The sequence below is a fragment of the Aythya marila genome (genome assembly GCF_965140915.1).
Source record: "Aythya marila genome assembly, chromosome: 21".
In the NCBI taxonomy this organism is placed as follows: domain Eukaryota; kingdom Metazoa; phylum Chordata; class Aves; order Anseriformes; family Anatidae; genus Aythya; species Aythya marila.
Window position 1 is genome coordinate 3,712,632 of NC_139062.1, and position 27,111 is coordinate 3,739,742.

The window sequence follows — 27,111 nt, forward strand, 5'->3', positions numbered from 1 at the left end:
TACTTTGGTTTGTGTGTATTAGAAACACCTCCAATAGATCAAAGTTACTTTTTATATCGCGTTATCTCTACGCTACGTTAATACTTTGACTTCTACCCAATTATTTAGCATACCAGGTATGGAAAAAATTAGTTTCCATCCGTGTACAAAGGTCAAGATAAGGTGTATAGTTTGCTGATTCAGGAGCAGATAAAAACAAGAGGCTACTCCAGTTAAAACCAGCCAGCACAGCTTCGTACTAGTATCTTTCCCCTACCCTGACTTACAAATTACATTCCACAGCAGTGCTCTGTTGAAGTTCCACAGGGCTTTCCCTTGATCCGCTGCCTACCTCAGTTGTCTTTTCTCAGCTGAAATGTAACGAGAAATATGGTAAAGATCTACAAAAGGACAACCGCTACCATGAAATGAGCAGGGAATAACGAATCTTCTCCCCCAGCAGGAAATACAGGGGCACCCACTGAAACTAAGGAGTGACAATGTGTTTAGGTCAGTTAACTTGTGGGAAGCAGCAATTTCTATTATTGAACAGAATCCATCTACCTGGTTCAAACAGAAATTGAGTCAAAATCACACAGAATAGGCCCACTGGTAATGGCACAGTAACCCTATGCAATCTCCAGCTCAAGAAATCGGTAGGGTAGAGGTTGGCTAAAGGATGACTGCAAATCCTGTCAGCTGCTTTGCCTTTATATCAAAAACTAAGATTGCAATGAGACTGGCTCAGACTAAGTGTCACACTCGGTGTTGTCACAGTGAGGCACCTGCAAAATTCACCCCAATGATCTCTCATGAATCTCATTTTCCCCCACAGCAGACAGAGGAAGGTTAAAATAGCAGGCAGTGCTCCTAGGAAGATCTAGTGACACAGCTCAAATAAAAGCACCTCATTTCACACGCTGGCACCAATTACTCCTGCAGGATGGCCCCAGCACAACACCTGCAGTATCTACACTCAGGGTGTAACATCTGAGGTTAGTCTTTAGCCTACTAGGATTTTTTTTAATCTTTTCAATTCACAACCAATTTTTTTTTCTTTCCTTATGAGTAGGCACAGTGGTATAGCTCATAAGAAACTACTATGAAGTGAATTTAATATAAAATCAAATATTTTAATGAAATTAGGGAGCATGAGTGTGACAGCTCAGGTGTACCACTAGAACTGATACTACTGGGCTGTGGGGTTGTTTGCTATTTTTAAAATGCTGTTCTTCAACAAGCATGCAGATTGACAAACTACTAATTCTTCAGTGTCAAAGATCCTGAGTAAAGAATTTCAAACCACTTAAAATGTATATATAGGAAATGTCTTATGAGCTGGTGGCCCGCACACAGCATTGCACAGATAAAAAATATACTACTCTCAATACACAGAGCTAAATACTTTCACATTTATCAGAATTTTCTACACAAGTCTTTTTGATAGAGTTCAAGTTTTGAATTTTTCTGTATATATCTTCCACCTGTATTAAACAAATGCTTATTTACATTGTGGGTAAAGTGTAAAGGCTAGTAAGGCCGTACTCCCATACTGGACTGTAACACTGCAAAATATATATACACATATATAACCTAATATAGGCATCGGTTCTAAAAAAGTCACCTTACATTTGTACAACATCATTGAGTCAGTATGAAAAGACAGCTTTGTTAGCACCAAGCCACTCCAATGGTTTTTACGAGCAGTCTCGAGCCTTCCAGTTGCACAGGGAAGGACCTTTCAGCACAGCATTCCCACTGCTACTGAGGAAGGGAGGTCCTGCTGCAGAACTGCAAGGCCCAAGCACCGCACTAGGGTAGGTAAATTACTAAAGAGCAGGCATAGAGCATCCAGAGACGAGCTCTGCAGTGTTTTTAGGTGACGCGCCAGCAGAACAGTCAGAAACAATTATCAGAGTCCTTCGCATCATCCTGTCTCGTTTGCATCTTTCCTTTGGATTCATAAGAAGAACAGAGTTACCAGCAGAATAGACATTACTCAAGCCACGTGGTTTACAAGCCAGGTTAACCCTACGCTGCAAAGGCCAAATGGAGAAGAGCTCCACAGCTTAAATTCCAAAGGAAAGACCTCGCTCTACTGCTCATCGCCTGTGCCTGCTGTGGCCAGGATGGTCGCGGTCATAGCGATGACTTGCTCGATCGTAGGAGCGCGAACGCTCGTGCCTGTGATTTCTGTAGTAGTGACTCTTCTTCTTGTACTTCCCTGAATGATCGGAGCGCTCCCGGGACCGGCTCCTGGAACGCGACGAGCTCCTGCTGCGCGATTTCCGTGGTTTGTGCGCCGAGTATTTATAGTCTTTTGATTTCTTGTAACTTCTCATCTTGGAACCTTTGTAACTGGAACTGTGGTTGAACTGTCTTGGGGGAGAGTCACTGCGGCTCCTCGAACGGCTGTGGGACTTCGAGCCGCTTGATGTGGAATAACTTTCACTTTTCCTAGGGGAAGAAAGAACAGGAAAGCAAGCGTATGATTATCCACGTAGAACTACTCCACATTAGCTCCTAAACGTAGCCACAATACATCCACACACCCTAAGTACTGTACAGACAGACGCTTCTCACTGTAGGCCTGCAGTTTGAGGCCAGACACTTGATTCTGTATCTCATGAAAACCAATCGCGTGCCCCAGACTCAATTCCTCTGGTCAGTGTAAGTAGTGACTTTTAGAAACCCGTATCCATTTGGAACACGGCCGTTGTATCACAGTTTTTTTCAAAGCACTGAGGGAGAAATCTAAATGCATGAATATCTAACTTCTAGATTTCAAATGCTGCCAAACAAAGATAAAGCTACTTGTCCTGTTTCAGTTATAGTAACTATTACCAAACTGCACAAGACTGGAGCCAATACCTACTCTACTGGCTCTTAGATCTCCCCTCTATGGGAATCACAGTTATATTTTAGTAATAACAACTTCCTAAAGGTAAATCCCCAGCTTTAAATAAGTAAAGCAAACAAACCAAGCTAACCCTGCCGCTTGGGCCATACGTCACCAACAGCCTGAAGTTAGCAAACATCCTGAGAGAGCTCTGCCAAGGAGACTTAAAAGCTGCAAGCGCGACGAGGTCAGACACTGCAGCTCCCCTGCTCTGTAAGCCAAGACAACACCATTCGCAAACAGCCCTAACGTTTCTGGAGTAGCTGATACTGGTTTGTTATGTCACAGCCTCTCTGGTGGAAAAACTACCGAGCTCACTCCCTGAAAACACCTTTTTACTACTAGCACAGTAGCGTGGGAGGTAATCTAACAGCACGCCCTCCTTTTACAGGAGTCCATACCTGTGCTTAGGAGATGCGGATCTGGATGGTGATCTTGAGTAACTTTGATCTCGACTTCCACTTCGACTTCTGCTTTCTCTTCCTTTCTGAATGCTGCAAGAAACAAAAAATACAGTAAAAAAAGATTGTTTAAGATAATAATGGGGAAAAAAAATGAACTTCTTTGTTACAAAATCCTTACCCATTCACTGGACTATTTGAACCCGTTCTTTTTGCTCCCTCTGTTTTCCTTTTAGCATTCTTCATTGCCTGAACAGGTAGCGGCGAGGGTTTATTTCCTTTAACCTCTTTTGGAGACTCTAGAAAAAGAAGTTTTTGTTACCTTATTTTTGAAAGTTTGGGTACTAACTGAAAGAGGGTAAGGACTGAAGCCTTCCCCCACCCTGCTTCATTTTCTTTGTAGTAACCTTTACTGCATACATGCTGTTCGGGTACAAGTGCACACACGAATGCACACACAAGCACCCACAAGAAGCAGATCTGAAGAACTTCAAAGGCTGAATTTCATCTGAAACACTTCTGCAAAAATACATTGAGACATCACTGCCAAAGTAATGCCAAGGAGTTAACTGCTAGAGCAGCACACTGCTCACAAAGCCATTCCAATGAGGCAGAAGAGTAATTTCTTTCTCTCGCTAATTATTCCCTCTCTTTAAGGGTAAACTGAGGATGTAGACTGAAAATCTTAGACCAAGCATGCAGGAAAGTAATCCACACCTCTTGCCCAGAAATATTACTTTTGCCAGAGTTCCTAATCATATGCATGCTCTAATATTTCTTTAGCATAACAAGTTAACTGCAAGTATTTAAGTTTATTGCCAAAACCACATTGAAGCAAGTCTCTCTACTGTATAAATTTAAGCTTTATACCAATTTGATTTTAGCCTTTACCTATCTCAAGAATTTAGAAGTTACAGTGCTATTCAAGATCTGCCATTGGAGTAATTGAGAGAAATCTGCTTAAAAAAACAAAGAACTACACATGCCTATTTATACTTTGGGGATAAATACAAGATAAAGTATTCCAACAACTCATCCACAACTCACCATTTTTTGGTGCAGGGGAAAATCCTGATGGGTTATCCAAATTTGGGGCTCCTTCAGGTAGAAGACCTTTAGCTTGTGCTTTTGCCTCTTCAATTGCCAGTTTCTTCTTTTCCACTTTACTTTCCAGATCAGACAAATCAACCTGTAAGGACAGGAGCCTGCTTAGGACAAAACCCTGTGAACTAGACTTTCTGCTTACTCACAGGAAGGGGAGTGGGTGGGGAACACAGATACAAAGACACCCAGATCCTGTGCCCAGTATCTTGTTCCACTTGCAGCTGATTTCAAACACAAGGTTTCCCAACTCATGTTTCAAGCAGCAGTCTCTACTGAAGGTTAATATATTAAAGAAAAACAAACCTTTTTCCTTGTATAGAGCTGCAAGATTTTTAAGCAGATTTCTTGAATCTCTTCCTCTGTTGTTCCAAAGAGTAAAAACCAGTGTGGACGATTAGGAAGTGGAATCTGAAAGGGATGGGAAGAAATATTCAGGCTTTGCTGCTTCTATTAGAAGAGCTAACAAACTTGAAGTTAATGGAACTGCACACTCACCTCCAATGTTCTAGCTGCAAGGTAAATACAAGCACAGGCAATGCTTTCTGGCTGAAATCTCACAAAGACATCTGTTCTCAGGCTATCATTCATGTAATTCCTGAAAGACAGGATATCAACAGAGTTGTAGGGCACCACAGTCTCCCTCCCTCCCATCCCCCGTTTCTTTTCCCCCCAATAAAACTTCTAAAAGTACTATTTCTTTCTGCATTCAGTTACTAGACTTCAACAATACACTCCTGTAAATCTGAAGAAAAACTGAATTATTTTACTAAAAAAATAAAATAATAATAATCCCTCAAGGGAAGGGAAGTGTGATAGGAATTAAGTCTGTCTGACTGGCTGGCTGCTGAAAACCCAGCCGTGAGAAGAGAACCAATTTTAACTTCACTTTTCCCTCTGGATCTCGACTGGCTTGCTCTCATGCACTAGCCAAGTATTTTCATCAAGACAACATACAATATAATCTGGAGTACTCAGTTATAGATTTTTAGGTTCACATGTTTCTCTGCAATGTCTGAACTCAGATGGTTTGTTGAAAGCAGCAGCTCCTGTGGTAGTCCTCCCATGAAAATATGGCCTGCTTCAGCACACGCCAGCTTCCACTGGAGATTTAAGGGATCCGTTTTCCTTTGGAAGCATTACTTTCCATCCAGAACAGAATTCTTTTTGATGCAAAAAGCAGACACAGAAGAAATCAGGGTGTTTGGAAACATCAGTTCGGGAGAATACTCAGTATTCAGGCAGATCTCTTCTTTGGCATATGAAATACGGTTTCCAAATTGTCCCGTTTCAACAAGGTTGCTTAAAATGAATATTCACAGAGTGAGAAAACTGTAAAATATTGCATATAATATTCCAGTCAGTACACTTCAAAATTATTCTTCTAAAGTCTTAAATACACAACGTAACTTCCTCTGAATCTGTCAGCTGAAGTGCTTAAAAAAAAAAAAAATCTAGATTTTTGAGCATATATCAAGCAAAGTATCAGATGGAAAAAAAGCTAAAATCAGAAAACAAAGTCCTCAATATAGTAAGCTTTCCAAAAGCAGTAATTGTTCATGTGCGTACCCAGTATACAAGGATTCACAATACCCCAAGACATCCAAAACAGAGACCACAGTTTAGATGCAAAGAGCAACTGCTGCCCCAGAGGAACAGGGCTAAACATGAGCTCATCTTTCTGGGAGAAAACAATTTTAAAACCTAGTTATCTTGCTCTCTTTTCACTCCTCCAAAATACAGAACAAACCTTTTGGCAATGAAAATATGAATAGAAAAGTGGTACTTCAAACATTTGAAAGTCACACATCCTTTTCCTAACTTTCCAGGTTGAAAAACACAACTGCTTCCAAGCTTGGCTTCTATGTATTTTCCCTGTGGGCTCAGAATTGGACATGTGAGGAAATGAATCCTTGTCACAGTATTTTAAGGAAAATATCCACCCATTTTTAAGTACTGGGAGCTACAAGCATCAGTACATTAATGTTATTTTTACATCTGAAACGTTTCTCAAATGGGATAATTTCTTCCTTCCTCCTCACCTACTCCTTCCTTTCATAAGGAGCAGAAAATCAGTGATGAGCAGCACATGACTACCCTCTGAAGTATTCAGATGTGATCTCAAGTTGAAGGGACCCACATGCAATGGGACTGGGAATACTGGTAGTAGAGAGTTATTTTTAAGTTCTAAATCAGTATTACATAGTATTTTCTATCTGATTTACAAATGGAAACTAGATTTTTTTTCTATTAATTCATCACTTTAAGACTTAAATCCCACCTTCATTTGCTTTATCATCTAAGAACACACAACTTTAATAATAGTTATAAAATTGTAACATTAAAAACCATTCAGAATATTAACAACCAAGTTATGAAATATACAAACAGTCAAAAAGCACAATGAAAATAAATAAGTTGAAAAGTATAAGCACAAGAAGTAGTTGGCCAGTTACTATACTATCGTGTATATACCACCTGTCTAGAGTCAGCCTTCTCTTTGGAGAGCCTGCTTTGGTTTGACTGAAGACGGCAGCTATCCCTGCACCATAGCGCTTGGGCAGCAGAGGAGAAGTCTTAGTCACTTACCCTCAGAGGCTACCCTTTGATTAAAAGAGTACAGAAAAGAAAAGTCAAAACTGGTTCTCTACACACAGGTCACAGTACCAGACAGTTCAGTCAGCAGAAATATGATCTTTGGATTCACTCAAGATTTTTAAACCACGGTACTGTTAAAAAGCACTATTGTTTCAAAGCATTATCTACGGATGTTTAAGACCGGGAATTTTACATAAACTTCCCAAACCCAAGTAAATCTTTATTGTAATGAAAGCAACAAGGCAGAGGACATTCCTTGGCAAACATGAGAACAATGAGTTTATCCAGTCTTAGAAGCTGATACCTTGCATTATCCATACGGATAAGAGAAATTTATCTGTGCTGAGAGGTTTTGACACACCTGTAACCAAGCTCAAGTGCCAGGAAAGGCCATTTCCCAGCACTGATAACAGACTTTACCTACACAGTTTTCTCCGAAGAACAAAAAGCAAACAAACAAACAAAACAACAACAAAAAAAAAAAAAAACAACAAAACCAGAAAACCATTAACTAATCAACGTTCTCCCTTCAGCTGAAAGGTGAAAGCAGAGAGGAGGGAAGTGAGAAGTCAGGGCGGAAAGCTACCTTACCATTAAAACAGTGCCTCAAACTTAAGAGGACGATCAACATTTGGGGCACTCCAAGAAACACTGGATCTGACTGGTGTGGCCCTCAATCACTTCTGAGCATTGTTGCCCAGAGTGCCTCAAGTGACATATTTCTGCTACTGCCCCTGCTGGTCTCTTAGAACAAAGAAAATCAACTTACCATGAAGTCTGGACCAGGTGTTGGTTACGTTCACATTCTAATACCTGAAGGTACATAACGATTATCTGGAAGATATGGGTTATTGCGTTATTAAGGAGAACCTTGAGAGCCACCTATATATTTCAGAGGGACATCCACGAGCCATCCACTATTTGCTTTCAAGCTCTAAGACACTCCACGAGCGTCTGCAACATCTCCGGGGTTCACCCACGCAACTTCTGCTCTCCAATGCAAAAGTTGCTGTGAGTTGACACACAACCAGATCTGACCTTCCTAGTTCTCCATCTTCTGAGCTCAGTCAGCATGCTATTCAGCTAGAAGTCTCGTCTTCAACTGTTTTCAAGCTAGATATGTTCTCCTATACAATTCATGACTCCTTTTTAGCTGTAACTTGGGAAAAATACAGCTAGCTGTAATAGGTAACAATTGATGTGTAACAGCATTTGCAGAGAACAGACCTTGTGTGTTTTGTGTCACTGGTGTATTCGGGTCTAGGTTTTTCTTAGGTTTGAAAGGAAAACAACAGGATGCAGACTAATAGATACAAGTTTATACCATTCAACAAAGTGTAACTGCCCTCCAGGGTTACTGGCATTTCTGAAAATCAAGTAGGCTCACAAAGAAAACGTGAAGACAACAGAAGCTTTTAGGGAAAAAAAAAAAAGCAGAATTCCAACTTCTGCTGCTTCTGAGTAGAAAGTTCTTTTTCAATCCTTATCAGCTGGTACAAAGAAGTTATAATGGAAACACTGATGGCACTAACTAAGAACTTACATGGTTGCAGTGGGTACCTCTTTGAAGTATCATCCCAGCCTGCAATATGATATTTAAATAGAGAATCATTGTTTCTTTTCAAGTCAAGCCCTTCACACTTGACTGTACTTTTTAGAAGAAGAACTGCTAACTAGCTCACATGGGCTTATAACCTCATCCGTGTTTCCACAAAAATGGATCAGGACACAGTATTTCTCTGATTATAAGATATCATAACCCTAGATCTCCTTTCTGTTTAAGATTCCACATTTAGGGAGCTGTGGTGTTAGAAAACTTCAACTACGCATATAAATGATTTTGTTCTAAAAGCAAAGCATTCAAGTATCTTGGACTTGAAGGAATACTTAACATCTGCATCCACCTCCAGTCGCCATTCAGCAGTGACAGAAGACCAACTAGTAAGAATCTCTTAAATGAGAAAGAAGACATCATAAGAAGCTAACTTTACGGAATTAACTAGTGTTATCAGGTACAAACCAGAGAGCTTCCTTACGGTGAAGCAGTCTACTCAAAGCATTTATACCACAATAAACGCTGATAACAAAGTTAACTTATACAGTACAAACCTTATGAGGATGCTTGACGTGAACACAAAATCCCAACTCCTTTAAAACTCTTCTTTCAGCCTTAATAATTTGGTTCTTCAAGTTCACATACTCTTGATCCAGTATTAGAGGTACAGGTTTTCTGCAAAACAATTTCAAATTCCAAAGACAAACTTAACATCAAGGGGTACTTATGTGTAAGTTAAGCCATGTCCCCATAAAAATAAAGGACACCGCTGCTATTCAGAACATCAAAAACCTTCACTTAAGAAGTTTTTCAACTCACTTTTTTCCTTAATGAGATCTTTTCAAGATGTTCCCTGATTAATTAAACAGGGAACGATGCAAGCATCAGCCCATGAAGCTTAGTAATTAAAATACAAAGTAAGAACTTCAGATTATTTCAGAGTCTAAACCTACTTTTTTTCTCGCAGATGTCGAAGACGATGGAACACATTAATTACATCCCTTATGCGCCGTGGTGCTTCTTCGATTTTGGATGCCAGGTGAACACAGGCCATTGACACATGCTGAAACAGAAGCATTGCAAGACACTGATGTTTTGCTCAAATCTGGACCTGATCACCTCCAACAGCTTAAGGAGGGATAACAAGAGAAAACGGTGGTAAAAACAGGAAACACTAAAAATTTGTCAAAGTCAGCACTATGTAGCTCTGCAAAATTATGCCAATCAGTAAGTCAAATCTATAGATGCAAATGCTGATCACATTTAGGTTAACAGCTAGACAAAACTGATGAAAGATCAAATCACAGTTTAGTGATTTAATGATTATGTATCTTAGTATTTCCTTACCTCCATGGAATGCTTCACAAAAGACTTGGTGTAAAAAAAACGCTGAAATAGCACCTGTCCTGTAGCCATGGCCACCTAAAAAGGAAACAAAGCATGTATTAATAAAATAATTTGTGGGTCTAGAAAAAAACCTTAAGACTTCAACAGGTTTAAGACCAAGAAAGCTACTTAAGCTGTATTTAAATTCGGAATTAAGTTCAGTAGTACCTAAAGAAAAGGTGCATTACGATCTTAATAATGAATGGAGTTATCTAAAATGGTATCAACACCACAAATCCTACCTTTGAATAAAACGCATGCATTGAATTGTAAGGACCCAGAATATTAGACATAGTAAAAACCTAAATTGTGCTATGAATTCAGAAAAATGCTTTTTTTGGCGTGGGGAGAAAGTCAAACCAGATTACGATTTTGTTACGTTAACATCACAATCTGAGCACCGGAGACTCGGGTAGCGAGTAGACTTCAAAGTTTCCCCCCGAGGTAACAAGGAGCCTGCCCACGAGGGAATCTCCCCCGGCCTCACAAAACCTCACGGCGCTCCCTCCCTCCCTCCGCACCCCCCCGAGCAGCCCCCTCCTTCCCCACACCCGGCCCTAACAAAGCGCCGCGGGGCGGCGGCGGGGCGCTGCCCTCAGCCGCTTCCTGCCGCCCGGGGAAGGCCGCAGGCCCCGCAGGGAGCCTCGGAGCCACCGGGACCAAGCCGTGGACCACGGGGGGAGGCTGAGAGAAAGCCAGGGAGAGGCTGGGGGCTCCCCGGTGCGAGGCCTGCACCCCCCCGCTGTGAGGCCTACACCCCCCTGGGCGTGAGGCAGGGCGCAGGCCTCACCCCGGGGCCTACCTGCGGGAGGCGGAGGAGGATGCCGGCCGCCTGGATGAGCTCGCAGCCGGTAACCCGCAGCTCGGTCTCCGTGTCGGGGTCGAGCCCGCTGCTCATGGACGGCGTGAAGCGCAGCGTGTGCTCGGGCAGCAGGCAGTTCTCCAGGGTGATCAGCACCCCCGAGTACAGCCGGTCGCCGATCAGCACCGCGCCGGGACCCGGCACCGGAGGGCCGCCCGGCCCCGCTTGGGGGACACCCCCAGCCGCCACCCCGACCGCCTGAGGCCCCGCCGGGCCGCCGCTGCCCCCCACCGCCGCCACCGCCGCCGCGCTGCCAGCCCCCGCCGCCATTTTGTGGTGCCGCCGCCTCGCCCGGCTCCGCGCTGCCTCACGCACGCAAGCCCCGCCTCCTTCCCCCTCCCTCCCGCCGCCGGCCGCCTGCTATTGGCGGAGGGCGGCGAAGCGCCGCGCGGCCATTGGCCGAGCCGCCTGTCCGTCTGGCGCCGCCGTGGGCTGAGGGGGGCGGCGTGACGCAGCGGTTGGGAATTTGAACGGGCGGAAGTGGCGGGCGGCGGCTTCAGGGCGGCCGCGGCCTAAGCTGAGGTTGAGGCCTCGGCCCAGGCCCCCGGGGGGCTCTTCGGGCTGTGGGGGCGGCTGGCAGCGCCCGACCCCACCCCAAAACCCGCAGCAACACCGGGCCGCTGCCCCCCAGAGCTGGGGGCACCCAAATCTGTCCCAAGAGGGCAATTGGGTGTTGTTTCCCCTCCCCCCCCAGTATAACACCCATATCACTACTCAAATCGTGCTTCTGATAGCATTTAGGAAAAAAAAAAAACACACAAAACACCTTTATTAAGTTCTTCACTGAACAGAATATATGTGCACGCTGTACATGTTTTAACAGGGGAACTGCAACAGGCTCACCTCACCCGCTGCTGAGGTTGAGCTGTAATTTTTAACTCAATGCATTTCACTTCTAACGATGTATTTTAACACATTTCACTTCTAACAAAATGTTGGAAAAAAAAAAAAAGTCATCCACGCGCAAACTTCACGCCCTGACCCAACCCTTCTTCCCTGCTTCAAGCATCATCTTTGGAGGATTTTGTTCCGCAGCTCTGATCTCAGCTGCAGACAGTGAGCGAGCTTACCCTGCCATACGAGTTCCTGTTTATAACACATATCTGCAGGCTCCTGGCATCAATAGTGGTGTACGATACGTGAAAATATCCCCTCTGGTTCCTTCCCATCTCCGAGGGCAGCAAGGAAGCCTTCTTGTCTCCTCCTCTGGGCCAAGGCAGCTAGGGACTTGAATGTCTTTGGCTCATAGATAGCCAGATCAGCAAGCATTTTCCTGTTCAGCTCCACCTGGGACTAAATGCAAGAATTGTTGGTTAAGTACTCTAATTTTTAGGAACAATAATCCAATGCCTAGTTAAGGTTTTAAGGCAAATTAGTATTTTTTTTTTCCTGTATTGTACAATTTTTGCTTGACTAGGGAACTGTCAGACATGCCCATTATTTCACGGACATATTAAGCTACCACGTACAATTTGTTTACTGTGTTTCTCGAAGTGTTTCCGATACAAACAATCTCTTATATTCTAAGCAGGAGGTATTATATAAAAGTTTGTTTCTTTTGGATCTTTTAACAGAGTACCTTACAAAAATATCTTGCTCTGAGACAAGAAACAAAGGTATAGGCATCTCAAAAGAAAAATGAGTTAGCTTTTAGGCATACTTAATTCTCTTGTTTACAACTTGAGAAGATTAAGCAAAAGATTGAGAGTATGAATACCAGAAACTATTACTTTATAGTAAGCATGTAAGAAAACCTATACGGTTATTTGAAACGTAGGTAAAATGTTTTTGAAATACGCTATAAATGTATACATAGTTCCACTTGAAGAAGCAGAAACACTACCTGTTTGTTATGATCATGGCCAAGAAAAACAAGTTTTAATTTTACAATTACAGTATCAACAAATTAAGACCAATTCTCCAGCATGCTTAACAACAAAGGACTGTGACACCAAATGTCTGCATTGTCTACGTTCACTGAAACACAAAGCTAGTAAGCAAAAAAAGTAGATTTCTTAGGCTTGCTTTTGCAAATCCAAGTTCTGTACTTTTACACATATTGAGTGAAGCAGAGGCAGCTCTCACTTAACACCTGCAGTAGCAGCAAACATAAAAGCATTTTGCAAGCCTTGTTCTTAAGATGAGCAGTAAAAATTTTGGGGAGAAAGGCTGGTGAGAAGCAATATCCACCACAATAAAAGGGGGTTATGCATTTAAGGAAGAGAAACAGGGTTAGGGCAGAATTTAGTTCCTGAATTGAGTAAAACTCCTTTCATAAGCAGAACTTTCATTGCTAGAACTAGGAAGCAGGACAATGTTGGCAGAAGCTCAGTCTGACAGAAGCCTTTTACCATGCTCTATGCCAGCACTGCCTGCTCAGGTTCCAGTCCTTAATGGTTTTAATTCACCATTATTCTGCATCCTAATGGTTCTAATTCACCATTATTCTTCAAAGAGCAGCAATCGGAGGCTGCGTGTTCAGTTCCTCGCAGTTCTTCTCTTACATGGCAACCAGCAAGCTGTTGATATACTTTGTCAGACTACGTCTGCTTCACATTTCCAGAGTTTAAACAAATGAATTTGCCTGATGCCACAAAAGACCACTATCAGACATTTTCTCCAACCTGTTGAAAAGTTGAATCAAAGCAATTATTCAAGCACCACCCTTACCTTAAGCAGATTGCTTATGAAAGCTGGGTATTTCAAACCATGTTCAAGAGAAGCTGCTTCAATCCTAGTGATCCAGAGCTGAAAGAGTAAAAATTCATCGTAGATGATAAAATATTTAGAAGTAAACATTCTGTCATACTGATCTGCTCACACTTAGTAAATACAACAGATTCAGACCTACAGTTTTCTCAGTGCTAGACACACCTCTATGTACTTCAGCATGTGATCATTTTCAGACAGCAGGGAGACCTTAAATTCACAGCATTTTTTACCAGCTAGTAAAACATTTTCAGAGAGCCCCCCAGCAAGGAAAACAGACACATCAGCTCTGCTCTTTTCCCATTTTACTGTTGACATCTAACATCTTGCTCTTTACCGCTCTCAGCAGCCTCTTCTTCTCTTTTCTGGCCTTTGTAGACTTCACAAAAGCTCTCCGAACACTTCGTACAGCCAACTTATAGCAGCGGTTCTTCCTTCCACGAAAATGCTGAAGTGAAAACAAGATGTTCTTGTTCAGTTATCTTTGAAGCTGTTAAACTCTTCAGTAATGCTAATATATCCTCGTTTGCACTTCAAAACCCTTCATAACAAAGTTCACTAAATACTTCACAAACATCAGCTAAGCCTGCAGTCAGCACATAATGAAAATTTTCTTGTTTTACAGCATGGGAAACTCAAAGCTGAGAAGTTGGAACAGGCTGAAACCTTTCAGTCCAGCAGGAGGGAGACAAACCAGGCCTCACTTTAGGCCATGATTCCAGGAGGAAGGCAACCAGCAAAACCATCTTTCAGTGCTTCTTATCAACCCCAAAACTCCTCATTCCTGAGCTCAGTTTTGTCTGTACAACCACAGGGATGGGACAGGACCCTCTGATATGTTTAAAACACTGCAGCTGCCCAAACAGAAAGCATTACAGAAGAGGTTTATTGGAGCTGCTACCATTAACACCACATGTTATCCATCATAACAGAAGGCAGACAGTGCTGTACACAGAGGTCACTGGTACTGCTGCTGTGGGCAGCCTGGCCAGAGGACAGACATACTCCCACTTAATTCATCATTTTCCACCTAAATTCTGCAGCAAGACAGACCTCCCAGCAGCATGCTGTCAGCCTGCCCTTGAAAAAGGCCCTGCCCCAGCCTAGGTTGCCACCTCTGCTCAGAACACGTCGCCAAGCAGCGTGCACGAGATGCGCTCGGAATGCTGCAGGGGGGAAATCGTTATTCCTTCACCCCATTAAAACCAAACAAAAAAATACAAAACCACCCCGCAGCTCCTGCCCTTCGCCCCCACCGCTGCTCCGTCTCACGGCAGGGACCCCGAGCACGCTTTAACGAAGCACAAAGGCGAAGGGGAACGGCTGAATTCCCATCACCCGACTCCCCAAAATCCAGGAGAGCCTCGGGGCAGCGGGGCACAGCCCGGCACTCACCCGGGCATACTTCAGCACCTCCTGCACCCTCCAGAAGCGGTCGCTCAGGCGGCTGCGGAGCCAGCGAGGCGCGCTCAGCAGCACCATGTCCGCCGCCGGGGGCACGGCCCTGCCGCCCCGCTCCGCCTCCCGGGGCGGGCACAAAGCGGCCAAGGGGCGGCCCCCGCCATTACGCCAGCTCCCGGCTTCGCTAGGCCGCAGCAGGCCGCGCCGGGCCCGGCCTCGCTTCGTAATCAACCTTAAATGATCAAAACCAAAAGCCTTCCCTCGTGTTCATTGAGTTCTGCGTTTGTATTGTTAGGCTGTCTGTATCTGCCTGTAGCAATACGCCCAGTGTTTTTACGTGAGGGACTGAATGGATTATGATAGCTGCTAATGTTTCTGGTTTCTTAATGTTTCTTCTAATACCTTTAACATTAGAAGCATAGAATCACTAAGGTTGGAAAAGCCCTCCAAGATCATCTGGTCCAACCGTCCCCTTGCCACCACTATCACCCCACTAAACCATGTCCCCAAGCACCACATCCAACCTCTCCTTGAACACCCCAAGGGACAGGGACCCCCCCACCTTCGTGGGCAACCCATCCCAACGCCTGACTGCTCTTTCTGAGAAGAAATGTCTCCTCATTTCCAGCCTAAACCTACCCTTGCACAACTTCAGGCCATTCCCTCTAGTCCTGTCAATAGTTATCTGTAAGAAGAAGCTGATCCCCAGCTCTTCACAACGTCCTTTTATCAAACTCCTTTCAGAAATGCTGGCATTGTTCCATTTAACAGTAAAAATCTACAGGTTTGCTGCCTTCACCAGCAGTGCTAAAGCAATGTGAAAAGTCTTCATTCTGTTTTCAGTGACAGGAAGAATTCAGTACCGGGCAGCATGTCTTAATCTCTTCCTGTGCTTAAAAGATGTTGAGAAGTAAAATGAGAAGTTATGACCCTTGAAAAACCACAAGATGGTGCTGTTGTTATAGACAGTGAAAAAGTTACTCCTTAGCAGCAAGAGTCTCTACCATTAGAGAAGATAACTAATGAATTTGGTCATCATTAATCACACCACTTTCAGCATCTCAAAGTAATGATGCTCCTGTTAGAAGCTGCTCCATAACTGATGACATCATCAAGACATCCTTCCCATTTACGGGAAGGTGCTTGTTAGTGATGTGGAAATTTTACAGAATTAAAGGCTTAGGGAATCTTTTTTTTTATTAACACTGGGGCTTGTTTGATTCAAAGTCAGCTTGGTTATTAGAAGAGTCATTAGAATATTTTTTTTTTCCCCCAAAGGAAAATCAATATAAAGAACAAAAGATTCAGACCTCCCACAGTTTAAAATGCGTTTTCATTATAGCAAAAATAATTTGGGAAGTTTCACTTGATTTAGTGAAGCTCTTTATAATTTGTGGCAGTTTTTAGACTACTTAAACAGCTTTTTGTTTGTTTGTTTTGTTTGTTTTTACCACATCACTGCACCCTTGCTGACAGACAGTAAAAACCCTTTTATTTATGAAGGAATAAAAAAATTGGCACAAGAAAAATTACTGTGGCAATGGGGTGTAGCTTGTTAGAGCAGCCATTTACTCAAGCTCCTCTGGTGCTCCTCTGCTGCTTGCTGGCAGTTTCTGTCTCATTCACCTGCTCTGCAGGGAGCTCCACATGGTCCCCAAATGCAAAGGAAATTCAGTCCACAGGTGATCCTCCTGTCTCTGCTAGGAAAGCAATTCCCCATGGGGAAAAACCTACAGAATGGCAAGCTGCACAGGGCTGCCAAACCTGCTCTTTGTGGGGCTGCAGTGCTCTGTGCAACCCCAGCACAACACAGCAGTAGTGATCTGGGGGTAGAAATTGAGTTGCCTGGCACTGAGTTTGCTGTCTTTCAATGGCTTGAGCCTGAATTTGTATTTCCTATAATATTTGTTGTTGTTCTTGTTTTTCCCTTAGTGTGTTTCTTGACCTTTCTCCAGTTAGAGGGCATAACTCATTCTTGAAGAATATTATATATTTAAATCAGGGGCTGTTAGGCAGCCATTCACTATGCTGAGACAGTTCAGAAGCCTTGGTGCCATTTGTCATATTTATTACATCCAATGCCATCTGTTTTCCTGCACAGATTCAGGGCTTTATTAACACTGTGGCTGGCCTGTGCCATAACTGAAAGCAAGATGTATGCCACAGTTATTTCCCTCTGGACGTCTGGGTAGATCTGTGCAGACATTTCACATTTTGCAGCTTGAGAGAAGGCTACTGCCTTGCGTTCCCCCCTAGGAGCCATTCAGCCTGAGTGAGCAGTGAGGCAATGGGTGGAACAAGATGAAAATGGGCTTTTCATACAATGTGAGTGTTTTAAAGGTCGTTTCTCTCTGTATTTCTTTCATCTCTCTCACACACATGACTTCATTATTAGAAAGAGACAGGCTGGCTTGTAGTCTTTAAAAAATGTTGATGATTGATATTGACTCATGAGTCCAAAAAGACACAAAACAGACACAGGATCTGTTCTCAGTCTTGCCACTGGCCTGCTAGGTGACAGTGCAAGCAACTTCCCCTCTCCGTGCCTCAATCTGCACATCTTTAAAAGAAAGAGTCACAATACTGCCCCTTGGCTAATGTACTTGAAAATGCACCGAGCAAAACTTGAGTATGCCCGCTAGGTATTATTCTGAGCCTGTGGCAGCACTCCTGCTCCAGATCGTTTGTCTCCCCAGACTTTAAATTATTCATCGCTACTGTGAGCCTTTTGAAGAATGTGAACATGAATTCTCTGTTTATGAAATGTCTTAGCTGTGCCCTACACCATATATGCTAAGCAGGTTTGCATCCTTTGTGCTTTGCCAGTCTGATTTAGAAATGCTTTCCTAGCACAGCTGGGAAATCATTTCAGGCTCCTTGCTCAATGAGAAGTTTGTCTAGCAGTTACTTAGAAGGTTTTCACAGTTTGTTCCCTTTCTCCCAGGAAAGTGGCTGTCCAAACAGAGGTGCTCCTGGGGTTTGCAGTTTTGTCAAAAAATAAAATAAAATAAATTGATCTGTCAACTGAAGTGCTTTTTGAAATCAATTTTAAATGTTTGGATTAGTTAGTGCACTTTTCAAAAATATTTCAGTGTTTGACATTCAAAACTGAAAAAGTAGAGGAACATTTTCAGGTTTGGGAGACAGTTTTCCATTGCTTTTTTGACTTACATTTCAGAACCATGGTAAATTGATTTATAATCAGCTTACACAGGTTATTTTCAAAGAGACTTTTCGGTTTGACAACCAAGGAAAAACATTATTCCATGCAGCACGCCATGGTACCCGAGCTGTTCTTTAGCACTCCAGTAAGGTGGGTCAACCAAGCACAAGAATACTCTTCCAGTGGAAGCACATAGGATTCCTCATGGCACTACTCCACCGAGAAATCCAGCTTATGGCAGGGCTCCTCCGGCCCCTCCTGCTCAGCTGAGTGCCCCCGGTTTCTCTCATCTCAGGTGAGGTAGCCCTGGTGGTCCAGGCTCCCCCTCATGGCTGGAGAGCAGCCAGTTTGGTGCCTGCTGCCCAAAGGGCAGGAATTGCTGCCTGCGTTTCCCCCTTATTTTCCCTACCCTGCTCCTTCCAATTCAGCTGAGTACAGTGCTGGCTTCAATCTAGTGCTACAAATTAATGTTTTCCCGTATTTCCCAGTATATTCCTCTAGAATGAAGCAGGCTGCAGGCTGATGGCAGTGCTGTCAGTCTGAGTCTATTTTTAACACATCCCCCCTCACCTGGCACATCAGCTTTTATTTTTCCTTCACTGTCAGAGAACTTAGCAGAAAGAATAAATAATAACAAACAAAGGAGATGAAATAAGGTTGATGTCACCTTCAGCGCCAGGGATAGAGGAAATAAAATGCCTTGAGGAAAGTCTAGCTAAAGGACATGAATGGCTAGAGAAAGCCCTGAGAGCAGGGCTTCCAGAGAGAGCATCTTTTTGGGAATTAGTACTGGCTAAAAATCTTGTGTGCAAAAAAACAACAACAACAACAAAAAAAACTTGTTTGTTCCCTGCCATATTTCAGGAAGAAATGATTCGTGCCACTTCATAAATAAACAGAATTATGTTGGAGAAACTGTCTCTCTCTTTCATTTTTCCCTTTCTAAAACATCTTGAAGAAGCTAGAATTTTGTGCAAATAGCAAACTTTTCACCATCTTTGCCAGAGTGTGGTCTGAAAAGACCTTTCACAGCTCAGAGCAGGCTGGGGAGTGGTCTGCAGCTCAGGTTCTGTCCAGGAGTCTGAGGAACCAGGTTTGTGCTGGTAGACGTTAACGCCCTTGGTTCACAGATAATTATTTCTGCATCAAAGCCATTAATTTTAAGAATTGCAGAAGAGTCGCCTGGCTTTGCAACTCTCCTAGGCACTCATGCAGATCACTGCACTGTAATTAGATATTGATATATCTCCACCCACATCTCCACGTGCCTTCCAGCTCCCCGGTCTGGTTCCTCAGAGGTGGCAGACACCAGGCTGTCACGAGGGAAGACTTTGTACAACAGACATTGTAGGAACATTTGTGTTTCCATCAAATTAAGCAAACCTTGTGATTAACTCATCTGGCTTGGTTCTTAAAAGGAGACGGGGAGCTGGTGAAGGGACAGAAGAAGAGGAGACCTGTCTTGGCTTCCTGACCATAATCCAAGTTTCCCTTCCTGCACAGCCCTTTATGAGGGTGTTAGGGCCTTTGGGGCACCAGTAGGGCTTCATGGCCCTGATAAACCTCAGCTGAGGCTTCCACCCCACAGCCTCTGCCTGGAGGCCTATTTAAGCTCAGCCCTCTTTCTGACTCCTGCTGTAGGTTTGTGCATCCCAGGGGTTAGCTCTGCTCCAGCCAGGTCTGCTCAGGGACTCTGTTATCACTCACAGGCTGGCTTCTGTGCTTTACTGGGCTTTGGGGTCTGTCAGTGGTAAGGACAGAAGAAAGTGCCCTGCAGCTGTGAGCAATTTGTGCCCTGAGTAAGGATGCTGCACCTTACTTGTGATCTGCTCCCTGGCACAGACTAACTGGGGGGAATTTTTATTGCCTCGATATTCATGAGGCAAATCTCCTGAGACCCTCCTGGATGCTAAAGAGGTTCTACAAGAAGAGCCCTAGCAAAACAAAGATGTGGTAAGTGTGAGCAGCTAATAATCTTAATAGCAAGGGCAATTGCATAACCAACGTGGAGGGCGTTTAAAATCTGCTAACCTGCTTCAAAAGGCTTCCTACTTGCTTGTATCACCCATTATACCTTTGAAATCAATATCTATCTTCCTCACACAGCTCTTCAATCTGTTCAATCTACTTGAGTCTTTAAGCCTCTATTTGTTTATTGATTGCATGTGCCAGACTACAAATGGCCTTGATGTCCTACCGCTTTCCATATGTGCTGCGTAAGTGGTGTGTGGCAGTCTCCCAGCTCAGGAAGAGAAAGTGCTTCCAGTACTGGTAGAACTGGGACTGGGAGGCTTCCTGACCATGCCTGCCCTGAGTACAACCACGGCAATCTGAGCTGTGTGCCCTCATTACCTGCTGAATCTTCAGACCAGGTGCTTTTAAACCAGATAAACACCAGATAATATCAACATGGATACCAGAGCATCCTTTGGGCCCAGACCACCTTTCCCACAGCATTTAGCACAAAAATCCCTGTAAGGGAGACCAAGTCCTCAAAGAGGGGAGTACATCTATGTAGTGATTGGCACAACAGAGCTGAACTCTAATTAAAAGCAATGCCAGAAATTGGGAACATTTTAAAGCAGACATGTGATGAGAAGATCAAGCCTGGATAGCATATTTGTGTTGCCCCGTCACCTCCTGGTGGCATGGATTTGGTGGAGGCTGCTGAGCCACGGATTGTTTGGGATGCAGCTGCCTGGAATTCAGCCCCAGAGGGCCACCAGCACAAATTTATCATTTGTAGAGCTCTGCTAATGGGCCACCAGTAATTGCTTCATGAGCAGGGCTGGCTGAGCCCTCAGAGACCTTTGTTGTAGCTTTAGCTTTGCTGTGTATGCCGCTACAGCTGGCCAGTGAATAGGGAAGGCTGATAAACATACCAAAACACATCAAGGGCTGGGGCACAGGCACCAAAATGTGCAATTCTTAAAAGCATTTGATGAGGGGAAGCTAACACTCGTCTGCAACATAAAAACATTTTATATTTAGCCTGTGAACAGTTTCACAACCTTTTCCCAAGGCAGAATTTCTCTAAGTAGCACCAAATGAAAAACAGGACTCCTGGATTCCTGCCCTGTGCTGTGGATAAGCTGTGCCTTCTGGTAAGACCTACGAACCTCAGTTTCCTTCTGGAAGAAAGTTTTCCTCCTCCTGCAGCGCTGTGGTCGTGCCTAGGTGAATGTACCTAAAAGGCTCTGTAAATGGGGAGCTGTCAATGGCCTTCTTAACTAATATTGACCAAATGAGGCAGGTAGAATAATCAATCATTGTGCCTTCAGCACAAACATATACCAGTCCGCTCCGCAGACAATAGCGGTGGTGACTGCAGACAACAGAAGATTTGAGCTACGCGTTGATTATTATCAGTTAGCGTAAGACTTCAGAGAGAGAGCACAGAAAACAAATCGCAGGCAGAATGATTTCAATTCCAAAAGGGCCATCTTGCCCTGGGAACGCACGGTTGGAGTGTGGTTCCTGGGTGCTGCGTGCTAAATCACTCGCGAGGCAGCTGGAAGCGATTGGCTGGCACAGAGCAGCTCCAGCAGCCACGCTGTAAACAGAGCAGCGCTGCGAGGCTCCGAGCCGCCTCCGAGGAAGACACTGCTCGCGGCTGAGCGCCTGTGACAACGGGAGAGCACTGAAACAACACGCTGCTCCATCTTTGCTCCCAGCTCCGCGTGCTGGGCGAAGACTCCAGCGAGGCGGCGGGGAAAGCGGCTCCTGCTCGTTACCATCCCGGGTCGCTTCGTTTGGGTGAGAGCTGGATGGGAGTATTTGAGTGGGTACGGGGTGAGGAGCACGGGAAGGTGGCTTGCAGTCAAGGATCTGCCTGAAGGTGCTGAAGCCTGATATTGCTCGCAAGCAACAGTGCTCAAAGTTGGAGGAGGAAGCTGAAGGTAGGTGCTCTCTGGGACTGAGCAGCCTACTGAAGCTGAGAGCAACTGCTGGGGACCTCTTGGGATCACGCTCTTAGGAAGAACAGCAGAAAAACAGGCGTGTTGTGGGTTCAAAGCCACAGCTGCTGCCAAACGTCCAGCAGACGCATCTTTGAAACAGAGGTCAGGACTAGCAAACAACCTGAAAGGAAAAACTTGCATTGGCCAGGTCCTGGGAGAGCAAGTGGCCAAAAAGCCATCCCTTCCTTGCCCCGTTGTGTTCTTCATGTGCAGGAGAGGTAGGAAAAGCCTCAGCAAATTGCTTCCCGGTTTGGTGGCCAAAAGCAAATAAACCATTTTGGAAAAGTGTGTGTGGATTGATCAGCAACCTTCCTGGAGGATGTCTGACCAGGAGACCGAGGACTTTGGAGCAGAAAGCCTCTTAGACAAGTCTAAGATGATTCCCAGCCTCCCACCGTATGACATGGATGACCAGCTGCTCCCCAGGGAGCCCCGGAGCACCTGGTGCTGCTGGGCTTGGGCCCTGGCGATAGTCACCATGAACTTCCTAGTCTTCTTCATCAATCTTCTCCTGCTGCTTGTCATCTTCACAGTTGTCTTGCTCCCCACCATTGTGGTGGTTTACTTTGGCTTCCAATGCCACTCTCGGGTAAGTAAGCCTCGCTCCCTTTGGCTGCTAACAGCCACCCCTACGGCAGAACAACCCATGAGGGTTTTATTTTAGCCCGTGGGGAAGCAGTGGCTTTAAAAGCAAGGCTACAATCCTCATGTTTTGCCTCTGTTTTATACAGGGAGGAGTGTGCAGACTTTCATGTGTATAGATTGAGCTGAGAAAAATTGCTTTTTGAGGGTTCACGCAGACCTGCAGGCTCCTGGCTGTGCAGGGGAGCTCACTCTCCTGCCTGGTGCCCATGATGCAGCCACCATCAGGGCTGGCATACACGTTTGTATGGGATAGTAGAGGCTTTGTGGCTTCTGGGCTGCCTTCAAGCAGCTGGCTGGCACCTGTGCTTCCAGTGTCAGTGGGCTAGCACAAAAAGGCTCTTGTGGCAGAGAGAGGGAGGACACGGCATGAGCTACCTGTGATTGTCTGGGTCCTTGGGGGCAGAGGCAGCACAGGACCCCTGGGTCCTGCTCTTAGTGCAGTTGTTTGTGCAAAGTGGTCCCAGACCAAGAACCCCAGCATTTCGCAAGCCTGCACAAGATAAGAGTATTGTGGTGTAAATGTTTTACAGCAGAAGTAAAGCTTGACCCATCTGAATGCTAGCAGGAATTAGCTTGATTTTATTCGTCTTACCTCTCCCTTCTTCAGTATAGGGGGGAATGGAAGCTTGATTGGGTGAAAGAACCCTGTTAGGGTTTGCTACTTTCCATTTAAGTAAGCTCTGTACATGACTGTCCTGTTTGATCTGCCTACCAACTGTAGCAGTAATAAAGTGTAGCTGAACCTATAACCCCTCCGAAGCCAGCCTCGTGTTCAGGTGTTCCTGCAGCTCCTCACTTAGTCCAGCCTTTGTGTTTCCTTGCTTGGTAAGGGCTCCAGCTGTGGCTGCTGCCCTCTGAATTTCATTATTCCGAGAATACTTATGAATTTCCTCTTCTTAGTATATTTCCATAAATATGTTTGGAATCCTCTAAGTGGATGCGCAGAAGCAGTTTTCCTGTTTTCCTCGCTGGCAGTCACTGCTAGGCCAGCTCGGTCTGATTTCTCTTGCTGATTACCCAGTGTTAGAAGCACTCGCTTGCTTCCTGCCTTGGGGAGGGGGGAAAAAACAAACCCCGAAGTACCTTCTCCCAGGAGGGAGAATGGGATTAAAGGGTAAGATGCTCTTGGCCTCCCCAGTGCACAGAATCTGAACTAAAGGGAAGATATAAAACCTCAAACTGATGTATTTAGCTGAGAAATACTGAAAGGAGAAAGCTCTCCCCTTCCCTTTAATAAAAATCTGTGCATCCCATCTAATCAGCCAACTCCTCGGGACCTCTGAGCGGATCCTGGCGTGGGTGTTGATGTTTTTCAGCACATGGATCCCTTCCTGCAATGAGGGCACTGCGTCGTGTTCTTCAGCTGATGTCCAAGAACACAAGCTGTCAGCCCGCTGCTCCCCCATCTCAGCTCCCTGGCAGAGGGACTGGGCTTTGCTGCTTTCTGATGTCTCTGCTGGTCTGAGAGGTTTGGCTTTTGGTTTTCACAGCCCTGAAATAATGACGGCTCTGAGCTGCTGGTATGGAAAAGCCTCTCCTCATTCTGCAGGCTAACAAACAGGGAGACATCTGTCATGGTAATTCCTCTGTCGAGCAGGGCAGACAAGTGCTGCTGATGCTAGTTGGAGTGAAACATGATTCATAGAGAAATCCCCTACCTCTGGGCCCAGCAATTCCCACTGTAGCTCTGACACATGAAAAACATTCCTGTATGGTGCGAGCAGGTGATCCCAACAGGGCCATGTGGGAGGCTCTGCAGGGCCTGCGGGCAGGAAAAGTGGTTCAGAAAGGTCCTGACCTCTCTTACCTCTCCCGTGACCTGAAACTGCTCCTTGAAAGTCAGAAATGTGAGCTTCAGATTGGTCTCAGAATGGGAAGGAGCATGAGGACTGCCTCTCGGTGCTGCCCACCCTCACCTTGGAAGACCCTGAGCTCTCCATTCTGCACACAGTGTTCTCCCTGATGGCTTTGGGCGTTGAGGAGAGGCAAAAAGCTTTTGAGTACAGCGGATGTGAAAGCAACTGCGCTGCTGTTAGCTGCGAGGGGTCTCTTAATGCACACTTGTCTTTTAAGGCGAGATAGAGCAGGAGTACTGCAGGATGGCTCGACGAGGGCAGCCCTTTGTCTCTGGGCTGCTGCTGTTCTGTGCCTTCCTTGTAGCCGGAGGCTGATTTCTGCACTGCAGAGCCATTAGATGGATTATTTTTTGAGTGTGATTGTGTTTTTTTGTACTGGAAGAATATAAAAAAAAAAAAAAAAGAGAGATTGGAGGAGGTGGTGGTAGCCCAGAGCAGTTGTTAATCCAGGAGTGAGTGGCTTGACTTGGTGCTCCTGCTGCCACGATGGAAGGGGGGCTTTGAACCCATCAGCCAGGAGCAGCTTCTGTTCAGGGTGCTGTGCAGCAGCACGGGGTGCTCAGGGCATCCCGGCAGGTCTGGGAGATGCTGGGAGGCTGTAATGAGTACACTGTGCCCTAAAACAGAGCACAAAGCAGCCTTGGGAGCCCAGGGGGTGCGCTGTGGAGTGACCCACCTATCCGTAGCATTGAACGTTTCTGCTGCATTTTATTTACTTTGCTATAACTGCCAGCATGCTGTGCCACCCCTGGTGGTGTAGCTGCAGGAGGCCTCTTGATTTGGTTTGCAGCTATCAGCTGCTAAGCTGTGCTGTTAGGGATAACTTAATAAAGATTAACACTCGCTGCCTGAGGATTGGTGTGCGGTGCTCTCATCTCACAGAGCTGCTGGAGTAATTGAAAGCCTGGCTAAGCGTTGTCAGTCATGATGTACCCTGAGGATTTCTGAGCTCAGCTTGCAGAGAAGGATGAGGCTTGGCTCACTGGGAAAGCCCTAAAACCTGGGGGTACTTCAGTCACTGCTCCTGTCCGCCGTGAGATCTGTGATCAACTTTCTTCCCTCTTCCTGCAGGTGCTGCACTCCACGGCCCGCTACTGCAAAACTGTCCTGGATGACAACAGCTCTTCTGCCCTCATCATCCTGGGCTTCGTCATCATGTCACCTCTCATTGTGGTGGCCATGGCCACCTACTGCAGCCTGGCCAGGCGCCTCCGCCTCTTCATGTGCTTCCAGCCCTGGAGCAGGGCTGTGTACAAGGGGGTGAAATGGCGCTGGTACGAGGAGGGAGGTCTGTGTGGCTGTGCCAGGGGCTGGAACACCCAGGTCAAGGCCTGGGTATGAGTCTGCAGCACCTGAGGCCCTGGCCCACCCAGCTCGCCCTTCTCCCTGCCCTGTCCCTCCCCACCACCTCCCAAATTGCCCCCAGGCCTCTGCAGAGCGGTGCCCAGCTGTGAGAGGAAGGGAGAGGTGTTCGCGAGCCTACGAGGCTCCTACAGCTTTGTTTGTAACCCTCTGTCTATAACCAGGTGAAGGATGCTGTGAGGGAGAGACAGGCAATGCAAGCCCTTGATGGTAAAGCCGATATTCAGAAAAATGAGGACCCCTGCCAGTGCCTCTTGTGCTCAGAGCAGTGCAGTGTCCAGCCCTCACAGCACACTGTGCCTCACACAGGTCCCAATGTCCATCTACACACGTAGTGAGAGCAGCTGTGGACTCTGTTCCATGCCTCAGAGGTCTCCCTGTGTCCAGCAGCACTTGGGGAAGCATCCAGCCCTGTGGAAGCAGCTGTGGTTTCCCTCAGTGCTGGGCTGCCCACGTTTCAAACCTCTTGCAAGGGGTCTGCATGTTGCTGCCTCTGTGGTGGCTGGGATCCACAGCTTTCTGACACACCATGAGCTCTTCCCCCACTTACCTGACCCTCCTCCCCACAGTCTGTGGCAGTGCTGTGCTCATTTTGCTGTTCCTGAGCCAGCTCGCTGGGGTGGCTGCAGATGTTCGTGCCGATCTTTGGGTCTTTCCCCTTTTCCAGCTGCTGAGCTGAAGCACGCTTGTCTGGTGGCAGCTACCAACCTGCAAACAGCTCCTTGCCCTTTGTCATGCTCAGGTTGTTTGGTTCAGGGCAGTGTTAGGGCTCCTGCCAGGACAAGCTGGAGACCCCCAGTGACTACAGGGGGGTCTTCCACCCCAGGCATGCTGTGCTGCTCTCCTTAAACCATGGTGGGTCTCTGGGGTCTCTGGTTCAGTCAGCGGGGCCTCGTGCTGCTGACCTCTGCGAGCTGTCCCCTCTCCCTGCTGCTGTTCCTCTGCCTGCCAGCTCTTGCCAGCGCTATGTGTGAATAAAGATCGTGCCAAATCTCCACCGAGGGAGTTTCTGTTCTGTCTCGAAGCTGTCTCAAAGCACAGGCTGCACCAGGACCGGCTGCCTGGGGCCTGTTATAGCAGGCAGGGCCAACAAGAGCACCAGTGTGAATCAACACATAACTTCTGCATTTGTTTCTGAGGATTGATTTATTTATCTTTTTAACTTTTTGTAAAGTGCAGAACTTTAGCTCTGTCCTCAATTGCACAACTTTGTGGTGGTAAACAGGCTGAGCTCG

General features: G+C 45.7%; 3 protein-coding genes across 4 annotated transcripts; 1 reads left to right on the forward strand and 2 right to left on the reverse strand.

The window, feature by feature from the left end:
- Nucleotides 1-1,291: 1,291 nt before the first annotated feature.
- On the reverse strand, nt 1,292-11,057 carry CCNL2 (cyclin L2). Of its 2 annotated transcripts, XM_082776921.1 has the most exons (11): nt 10,722-11,057; nt 9,881-9,955; nt 9,487-9,596; nt 9,088-9,208; nt 7,748-7,812; nt 4,879-4,978; nt 4,687-4,791; nt 4,327-4,468; nt 3,461-3,578; nt 3,280-3,372; nt 1,292-2,436 (listed from the first exon to the last, which is right to left on the reverse strand). In XM_082776921.1, exons 1-11 carry the CDS (start codon nt 11,049-11,051, stop codon nt 2,082-2,084), a joined length of 1,614 nt encoding a protein of 537 aa, XP_082633047.1. In that variant the 5' UTR covers nt 11,052-11,057; the 3' UTR covers nt 1,292-2,081. The 2 variants fall into 2 exon arrangements, with proteins under 2 accessions (XP_082633047.1, XP_082633048.1); XM_082776922.1 differs by lacking the exons at nt 7,748-7,812; nt 9,088-9,208; nt 9,487-9,596; nt 9,881-9,955; nt 10,722-11,057 and adding an exon at nt 5,338-5,520.
- Nucleotides 11,058-11,512: 455 nt separating this feature from the next.
- On the reverse strand, nt 11,513-14,988 carry MRPL20 (mitochondrial ribosomal protein L20). The gene is made up of 4 exons (XM_082777233.1): nt 14,886-14,988; nt 13,828-13,938; nt 13,452-13,529; nt 11,513-12,074 (listed from the first exon to the last, which is right to left on the reverse strand). The coding sequence occupies exons 1-4, from the start codon at nt 14,970-14,972 to the stop codon at nt 11,901-11,903; spliced, it is 450 nt and encodes a 149-aa protein (XP_082633359.1). The 5' UTR covers nt 14,973-14,988; the 3' UTR covers nt 11,513-11,900.
- A 7,344-nt stretch (nt 14,989-22,332) lies between these two features.
- Nucleotides 22,333-25,862, forward strand: TMEM278 (transmembrane protein 278; the record flags this gene model as incomplete). Its single annotated transcript, XM_082776714.1, has 2 exons — nt 22,333-22,602; nt 25,586-25,862. 2 exons carry the CDS (start codon nt 22,333-22,335, stop codon nt 25,853-25,855), a joined length of 540 nt encoding a protein of 179 aa, XP_082632840.1. The 3' UTR covers nt 25,856-25,862.
- Between the last annotated feature and the right edge of the window lie 1,249 nt (nt 25,863-27,111).

Excerpts from the sequence above, each read along its gene's own strand:
- CCNL2 (XM_082776921.1), bottom strand. The coding sequence starts at position 11,051 with ATGGCGGCGGGGGCTGGCAGCGCGGCGGCGGTGGCGGCGGTGGGGGGC. Across the intron at positions 4,979-7,747 it reads CACCTGGTCCAGACTTCATG|GAATTACATGAATGATAGCC; the intron begins GTAAGTTGATTT and ends CCTGTCTTTCAG. Across the intron at positions 4,469-4,686 it reads AGCTCTATACAAGGAAAAAG|GTTGATTTGTCTGATCTGGA; the intron begins GTTTGTTTTTCT and ends CTGTCCTTACAG.
- MRPL20 (XM_082777233.1), bottom strand. The coding sequence starts at position 14,972 with ATGGTGCTGCTGAGCGCGCCTCGCTGGCTCCGCAGCCGCCTGAGCGAC. Across the intron at positions 13,939-14,885 it reads AGGTGCTGAAGTATGCCCGG|CATTTTCGTGGAAGGAAGAA; the intron begins GTGAGTGCCGGG and ends TTTTCACTTCAG. Across the intron at positions 12,075-13,451 it reads TCATAAGCAATCTGCTTAAG|TCCCAGGTGGAGCTGAACAG; the intron begins GTAAGGGTGGTG and ends TCTTGCATTTAG.